Below are 9,299 nucleotides of genomic sequence, written 5' to 3'. Positions count from 1 at the left end.
TATTTCTCCTATAGAGAATTTGGAGTTTGATATCTGAAATCTAATAGCCTTTATTTTATTTCTTTAAATGCTCAGGGTCTTAATTTTCCATATATGGGTCTCCTATCTGAACTTGAGGGCAATAAAAATAAATTGGTTCCAAAAGTTATAGATAGAAAAAATCAATAAAATTGAAATAGCATGGTTGATTTTTAGGAAGCATAATTGCAGCTATATTGAGATTCACCTACTACTTTATTCACAAATTAGTTGAATGTAATTGTAGGAAATCAAACAAACAATGAAAGAGTTTGGAAGATATAAAAATACCAGAATTTCAGACTTCAGAATTTTGCAATAGCACTAAGAGCTGACTTCGAGGGTGTTTATTATGAAGAAGTGAGGAAAAATTGAGAGGAGCCTACAACTGAGATTGTTTTTAAGAGCATAAACTCTGAGATGAATAAAATTTTAATATACAAACTGAATGTCAAATTTCAGGTGGTAAAGGAAAATTAAGGGGAAACTGATGAGTCTGAGAATTTTTTAAAACCTAATTTTTGTTGAAAATTAATATATAGTAATTATATGTATTCTGTGGGTAAATTAGTGTCATAATTGGTGATGATGTTTGTGGTAAAATAATATATAATTAATGATACTGAGCCAGACTTGAAGGCAATTCTTTCTTTAACATTTTATTTATTATTTTATCTTATATGTATGAGTGTTATGCATGTACGTATGTAAGTGCACCCATGTTGTGCAATGCCCACGGAGGTCAGAAGAGGGGGTCAGATCTCCTGGAATTGAAGTTACAGGCAGTTGTTGGCTGCCGTGTGGGTGCTGAGGAGCAAACCCAGGTCCTCTGCAAGAGCAGTCAGTGCTCTTAATCACTGAGCCATCTCTCTATCCCTGAAGGGAATTGTTAAAATATGCAATTAACTCACAGAACAATACAGATTTTATCCCTGTACTAGTAAGCTGGAAGTAGAAAATTTGAAGTATTTATTTTTTGGCATAATATGCCATGAGAAGGATGAACAAGAGCTAACAAATGTCCATTGTGAGTTGATTAATGAGGAATAAATGCCAGAAGAAAGGAAGGAAATAGATAGAGATGAATGTTTTGAAAATGAATTACAGTTCCTAGGAAACTGAGGATGTTACTGAGTATTGAGGGTGAACCTGATAACAAGAGTGAAAGTGCAGCCAAACCCAAAGGCACTAAAGACTTAAATGATTCACGGAGGAGCAATTCAAAATGTTATTAAAAAAATTATTATTACATAAAATGTGAATCCTTTATTATGACTTGCTCTTATATGGTCAGCCAGAAAATATTTCTTAGGAAATTTAAAAATCTGCATTTATTCCAGCAATTATAAAAAGGTATATTTCTTATGACATTTTAAAAGGATTTCTAAGTACTTATAATTTGGAGTTGAATAAATGATCTAGTAGCACTGAAAATGTTGTTCAGGTTTATAAAGAAAACAGTATATATTATTTTATAATAAATACAGAATGTCATAAGCATATGCTCTTTTCTTATTTAATGTGTACATGTTTACATTCAGTATGGGTAGAAATGTTTATGTTTATGAAATCTGAACTCACGATATGCTGTGCTCCACATCCACCATAATATATATTTACTGAATGGAATCATGTTATTAATTTTTCCTGTAGGATTAGAATTTGCTTAGAATTGGAAAGTCTGAATAATGTTCTAACTGTAAGCATATAAGATGTCAAAAGTATTGGACTAATAGTCAAACGCTGTTTTGACAGATGTTCCTTTCAGCGCCACACCAGAGAATGCCTTTTATAATGGCTGCATGGAAGTCAATATCAATGGTGTACAGTTGGATCTGGATGAAGCCATTTCTAAACATAATGACATTAGAGCGCACTCATGTCCATCAGTTGAGAAAAGTCAAGAGAATTTTTAGTCTACTTTCTCTGCTGATAATATCTCTTTACTTGTTGTAATTATGCTTATGTTTTTGTTAACAGCTGTCAGGCTTTACCTGAGATTGTGCAGTCTTTGAATATTATGTGGTACTTTTACTTTCTTGGGATTTTTGTTATATAAGTCACATTTTTAAAAATCTTGCTTCTATTGTTACCTAGGAATTATATAATAAAACATGAAAAATTTAAATTTCAATTTGCTAAAAACAACATTACTTAGCTTCATTGGACTAGTATTTAAATATCAATGTTCCTCAGAAAGCAAGTCAGTAAATGCAATGAAAAGCACATGTGAGTAAACATTAACAGTTACAGGTGAATATTACATTTTTGTTGTTGCAAAAGCAACATCAGGAAAACCCTGATGTAGGCAGAAAAGATGATAGTCTATTGAATGTAAATTGAATGGAAAGTCTCAAAGCTTCATTCCAAAATAATTGCTCTTGGGGGATGGGGTAAGCATCGGTTTCATTGTTTTCCTACTTCACTTTACATGTGACCCAGCACCTTCACTGAATTAGAGAGGGGCAAATTTTCATGGGTTCAGCATGTGAATCTTGCTTCCAAGGAAGTGGTTTCTATGAGAGACATCAGATTATATGTGGAAATCTAGAGTGGATGCATTGTTTAAATTTGGCTGTACAGGCCACACAAGCTCTGAGTCAGAAAGGTGTGGTACTTAAGTGTTGGAAAGGGGACTGAACACACAAACAAGTTCAAAGTTTCCTTCACTCCAGGCTCTATTTACTGTAAGTGGCTTGAAGATGATTGCTGAAGGACAAAATAAATTGATGAAAATGAAAGTAGATTTTAACAAAAGTATAATGGCAAGAGGGATGCCGTAAATATTATATTGTCTTTGTAAAGGAAGAAGTGAGGAGGTAAAATTGTCCTGCCTTTCCTGGTGGTGCAATTTCCAAGTGGCAGGTGTTTAACTGTTGTTTTTCCTCATTTCAGGTGTGCATCAGATTTTCCATTGACATTTTAGAAAATAAACATTTTAGTACACTTATTTTACATTACATGAAACATAAAATGATGTATTTTTAAAATATATAAATAATATTTTTGTTTGAGCAACTCAGTACAATATCACATAATATATATTTAAGCCTTCATGTAGCTCAGTAGAACTTTAGCTGCAAGGGAGGTTAATCTGAAATCATTGATGAATAGCAATATTGGTTATAGTAGATTAGATCTCAAAAAGGGAAGAAAAGCAAAAAAACAAGGAGTATCTCACATGCACTGGGAATTATACTACCTCATTTACTGGATGCAGTTTTCTCCCACTATGCACTATGGGTGATAAATATCACGAAGTGACTATTGATTATGCTAGTATACAAAAGGAAAGCTGGGACTGTGAAGACAGCTCAGAGGATACAGTGCTGGGCAATCATGAGGATGACCTGAGTTTGGATCCCCAGCATTCATGTAAAAAGCTGGGTGTGGTGGTCTGTGCCTGTAATCCCAGTGTTGGTAGGACAAGGCAGAGACAGGTGGATCCCGGGGGCTTGTTGACAGGCTACCTGAAACAGGGAGCTCCAGGTTTGATGGGAGACAATGTCTTGAAAAATAAAGTGGGGAGCAATTGAGGAAGGTACCCTGTGTTGACCTCTGGTCTCCATATGTACATGCACATGTATGTAACTCCCCCACATACAACATAAAGGAAAGAAGCAGTGAATATGATCAAAATACATTATATACAGCTATAAGATATAATGAAACACATAATTATGTGTAATTAACTTATGCTAATAAAAATGGAGGAAGAAAAATAGAGAAATGTGAGGGAAAGGAAAAAAGAGCAGTAGAAAGGGAAAATGCATTTTCATTGGGTGAAGGTTTGTACTTCTGATTTAATAGTGCTTCATACCGCAGCTGTAGGGATCAATTCTGCATTTCCCATCAGAGGGAAAAAAGCATCCTATACACAAGGAGGATTATATGGGACCTTTTACAAACTTCATACATTTTGAGGTACATTCCTATTTAGCTGGAGAGTAAAAATATCTAGACCTTCAGCTCAGAATATTTGCTTTGGTTATAGATTTTGATATTTTCCACAAAATAGATATTTCTATTTTTAAGGAGTTAGTAGAGGTAGAATCTGTGAAGTACCAAATTCAACAGAATAGGAAGTAGTAGCCAAGTTGGTAATCAGTTCTCAGGTTTCCGGTCACTGAAACTACAAAGTAACTTTGTTTGGGGTTATCTCAGGAAATCAAAGAAAATTTCTGCTCATTGCTCCCATATCAGAGACCTTCGCTCCTTATTAACTAAACTGTGTTGATGATGATCTTTCACATGGTTGCTTGCTATAGTAACCTTTGGAATTTCAGAGACCTTCTATTTGAAAACTGGGTTTTCTTCTAAGGAAGAATCATTGCTTATGCATTTATCTAGTGATGTACTGAGATCAACTTTAGGCATCTAGCTGTCTTGTGCTTGTATCTTCAGAGTATGAGGACAAGAAGAAGTTACCTGGGTCAGTGTCCAATGAAGGTTTTTTTGTTCCTTTTTCTCATATTAATATATACAAGGCCAAATTATCAAGTGAAATTTATTATGGGAAAATTTAAACCCAAATAGGAAATTAAGAAGGCCAGAAATAGTGGAATGGAACATGGGAAGAATGGAAGTGACAGCCTATGACTTCAGCAATTCCATCTACTTCTCATGGTGCAGCAACTGCACTTGTGAGTTTTCAGACTCATTCCTGCTAATCTACTCGCCATGACAATCCCTCTCCAAAGGTAATTCTACTTACTTGGAAACAGAACTAAAATTAAAATTAAAATTACATGTGCAATTTGCTAGTTTAGCCCCAACCTAGCAAATTCCCTTTCCTGCTTGTTTCAAACTGTGAACTCTGAAATCTGATCCTGCAGCTGGGGTGTCCTTATCCCACAGATGCGAGAAATACGAGGTAGAGCAAATCCTTCACCAGATTCATTTGAAAGTATGAGACAGTGGGCCAATATTTATTAATAATTGATATAGAACTAATCCAGTACTATTATCCAGAGTTCCCAAATGATATATACATAAATATATTGAACTCTAGCCATAGAATAAGGCTGAGGCCAAAACATCCTAGAATGAGCATCTGTATCTCCCTGCACCAACACATCATAAACACAGTGGCTCTAGTGGGCTAACAGACATGACCCCTAGCCTCTTAGGGAAATGTAGCTAGCACACTGTATAACTGGAATTCCAAGCCAGGATTTTTAAGAATCCATGCCTAAAATTTAAACTTCATAATTAGTTATGCTACTACTTATTAAATGGCACTGTTGCAGTGAATAATTTCAACAAAAATCCAAAAACTGTATTATATTCCATATATACTGGTTGTCAATGAATATCATCTTAATCATTTTGAAAATAAATGTGGTGTTACTTATTGAACTACGCAAATTACAATGTATTTCATATAACTGGAATTTGGGGCTAGCTACTACTTTGGGAAAACAATAGAGAAAATCTCATACTCCTGCTGCCAGAATACTCAGTCTAGAGGAGCAGAGAGTGGACAAGTAATTCAAATATGAGTTTGAGTTTGTTAAGGGTGGTAACACAGAAGCAAACATATCCAGAGAACTCTGGGGATGAGAAGTGAATTCCAAACGAAGCTTATTGAGGTACTGTTTGAAGATCTAGAAGGACAGATGTAGATTTTTATTAGTTTCTCTCTAGTCCAGCCCAATGTTTCCAACTGTTTCCTCAAATGCTTTCATAAGATCTCTCTCACAGAGATATCTGATCCTACTACATTCATAAAATCTTTACTCTCTTTTCAAATGAAAAGTTTCACAAAGCACAGCTAGATAACCCTGTCTTTCAAGGGATTTCAATTCCAGGTGCTTATCAGAGTCACAAGTTAGCAAGGAGATTCACTCAGAAAAATCAGAGTTATAAACCACAAGCCCAAACATCTCCCATATATTCTTCTCTTTCCTTCCTGTGTATATGTGAGTGTATAAGTACACAGAGAGACAAATGTAAAACAAAACAAAACAAAATAGTGAAAACAGGGCTAGATAGAAGGGCAGAGGAGAATTGTTGGTGGTGTTGCTGGTGGTAGTTGTGTGTGTTTGTGTGTGTGTGTTGTATGTATAAATAGGTGGAAAGCTAAAGAAGAAGAATAGAAAGTGTGAGAAAAGGCAAGGAAGATGCAAAAACTGATTTTGTGTCAGATTAGTTAGTAAGATAAAGAGTAAAGAGTGAGGGAGAAGAACAACAAATACAAAAAGATAATGCATAGAATGTGTGCTAGGGATACAGAGCAAATAGGAAAATAAATGAAATACAAATTTTTTAATAAACCCTGAAATAGAAGAAGATAGTGACAAATTGAGATCCACTGAGATGAAAGGTTAAAGAGAGATGGTGATAAAGAAGTAGGGATACAAAGTAACTAAAAATGCTCAAAAGATTATGAGAAGAAAGTACTAGAAAAAAAAGAAAAGAGCAGAGACAGAGAGGGAGACACAGAGACACAGAAACAGAGACAGAAAAAGAGAGACCAGATGAACATAAAAGATGAGAGCAAATATTAGGAAGAGGAAAGAAAGGTGAGTGTAGTAACAGAAGGGAGGGGGCACGGAAGGAACAGATGAAAATGGAGAAAGAATAGCAGAATAAATAGAGGAAGGACAGATGGAGATTTAAAGACAGAAGGGGATGTATTTGAAAAAGAAAGCAGGAAATTGACAAAATACTAAAAAGTAAAAAAAAAAAAGACAAATGGGGAAAGAAGTAAACAGAGATACAAAGACTGGGCTAGGATGATCCCTCACTAGTTGGTGAGGATGGTGGGGATGCCAGCCTTTTGGCTGGCTGTGGAGATGATGCTCCAATGGCCTGGAGGTGGAGAAACTGACCAAAAGTCTGCTAAAGAGCACCCAGCCCAAACTGTCTCCAACCTCCTTTGTCATCTAGGGTTTCTCTGTAGGAGAAGAAAGGAAGCTTGTCAACTAAGTATCATTATGTGAAGACATCTGAACATTGCTTGTTTTCTTCTCCCTCAGGTTGAAATTTCTAAGAAATAGAATAATGAAAATCAATTGAATCACTAGTCTCAAATCTTGCTTCATGTTCGTCACTCTTCTCCAGTTCTTTCTAAAACAGAACCTGAGCTTTTTCTAGGTGTAGAAACCACGGAAGACAAAGATAAATTCACTTATTCAACAGCTAGTTATGGAGCACTTATAATGTGCCAAACGCAGCTGTTATGGACACTCGGCCTATAGGATTGAGCAAAACACAGTATTATGTCTTGATAGATGTGTTAGCTTTCCACCTCTGTGACAAAATACCTGAGAACAGCTTAGAAGGAAATGAGATTTAGATTGGTTTATGGTTTTAGTACATGGTCATCTGCTTCTGTTACTTTTGGGTTTGCCTATGGTGCAGTGAAACTGTGTACTCCATGGAAGCTAAGAAGGGGAAATGGAGAGAGAAAGAAAGAAGATGGTTTATGAGGTCCCAAGATCCCCCCCAAGGGCACTCCATCAATGACTTACCTTCCTTCAACTATATCCCACTTTCTAAAGGTTCTATAACTTAGCATCACAGGCTGGGGACCAAACCTTCAACATATGGCTTTGAGGGAGACATTTAATATCTAAACAATCATGACAGATAATTTAACCATCTTTTATTTTAGTATCAGCTCATTCTTTGACAGATTGAAGGCAAATTTTTATCATTCATATTTCTTGTAGTTTCATTTTGTTGCTATGATAAATACTATGACCAAATCAATTTAGGGAAGGAAAGGATTTATTTGCTTACCCTTTTTAAGTGATAACCCATATCAGAGGGAAGTCAAGTATGAACCTGGAGGCAGGAACCTGGCAGGAATCCAGAGGCAGGACAATGGAGGAATGGTATTTGCTGGCTTACTCTCTGGCTTGCTCACAGGCTCATGCCTTCCTTCTTATGGAAAAAGCTAGCTTTCTTATGCAGCCCAGAACCACCTACTTGGGAAATGGTGCCACCCACAGGGAGTTGGACCTTTCCACACCAATTAGTAATCAAGATACTGTCTCCACAGACACTCCCACCCGCTAACCATCTAGGAAATTCTTAATTCTTCAGTTGAGTTTTCATCTTCCCAGGCTACCCTAGGCTGTATCAAGTTGACAATAAAAACCAACCAGCACAATCCACCCTTTGCCAATTTGACACACAAACCTATTACTGTTAATCCATAACATTTCTTTCTTGTCCCCAAGATCTCATGTTAATATCATGATATAAAATATAGTCCAACTTTTAAAAGGCCCACAGTTTTAAAGGTTTCAGCTTTTAAAGTTGAAATGTCTCTTTAAAATCCCAATTCTCTTAATTGTGGGCTCCTGTGAAATAAAAATTTTAAAAATGAATCATATACTTTCTTATCCCCAAAGGGAAGAATCTCGGCATATGAAGGACCAGATCAAAGTAAGCCCAAAATACAGCAGTTCAAATCAAATCCTGTACCTCAACATTCAGTATCTGGGACTGACTCATAATCTTCTGGACTCCAAAGGGCTTGGGCAGCCCCACTCCCCTGGCTCTGTCATCCATAGCACACATAGCTTATATGGTAGGCTCAGGCTGGTCCCACTTCATACCTGTCACTGTCCTTGGTAGACATCCTACAGTCCTGGAAGTTCCAATATCCTGGAGTCTCCACTGCAACTGATGAGGCTGCACCCTTCACAGATGGCCTCTCCTGGCCTCTCTTCAAGGACTCCAACATTCCCACATGGTGTAAAGGCCTCAGTGCTTTCCATGACCCCTTCAATCTTGCATTTTTTCATACCTTCAAAACTACTACCGTGTGGGAGACTCACAGATTGCCAAGTTCCGTTGTTAACTTGACGTGTAGCCTGGGCCCTCTTGGACCACTGCTTCTGTGTGTTGACCCTGAGAAAATACTTCCCCACTGTCTCAATAAAGCACAGAAGTTTTTGTTGTGGGAACGTCTGGAAATGAAGAGACCAAAAGCTGGTTCAGGTGAAGGAGAGTTTATTTATGCCAGTGCACTGACACCTGGATTATTCCATAATGGTGCCAGCTCCGAACTTAAATTTGTAGGACAATTTATAGTAATCAAGGAAGTAAGGCATTCCAAAAGCATAGATATGTGGTAGTTAAGCAAATGGTTATGTTAGGGAAAGAGGAATTTACTGCTTGGTTGAATTTACTGCTTGTAACTAATTATCTCAACTGGAGACACAGGCATCCAGAGATAGGGGCAAGTGCTGTAGCCCCCGGAGCCTGACCTGTCTGATCTGTGTCGTGTCACGTAGGCATGTCTGCTTACACAACAGGGAAGGGTC

The 9,299-nt window shown here is 36.9% G+C and overlaps 1 protein-coding gene across 1 annotated transcript in view; it reads left to right on the top strand.

Moving 5' to 3' along the window:
- Pros1 (protein S) overlaps positions 1-5,376 on the top strand; it is a 59,443-nt gene extending 54,067 nt beyond the window's left edge. The window contains exon 14 of the mRNA XM_008832250.3: positions 1,774-5,376. Coding sequence (XP_008830472.1) covers positions 1,774-1,934 — 161 coding nt within the window. The 3' untranslated portion in view covers positions 1,935-5,376. The remainder of the gene's footprint in view (positions 1-1,773) is intronic.
- Positions 5,377-9,299: the final 3,923 nt, after the last annotated feature.

The sequence above is a fragment of the Nannospalax galili genome, unplaced genomic scaffold (assembly GCF_000622305.1).
Source record: "Nannospalax galili isolate Female #2095 unplaced genomic scaffold, S.galili_v1.0 scaffold293, whole genome shotgun sequence".
In the NCBI taxonomy this organism is placed as follows: Eukaryota; Metazoa; Chordata; class Mammalia; order Rodentia; family Spalacidae; genus Nannospalax; species Nannospalax galili.
This window is presented reverse-complemented; position numbering and strand designations above follow the sequence as displayed.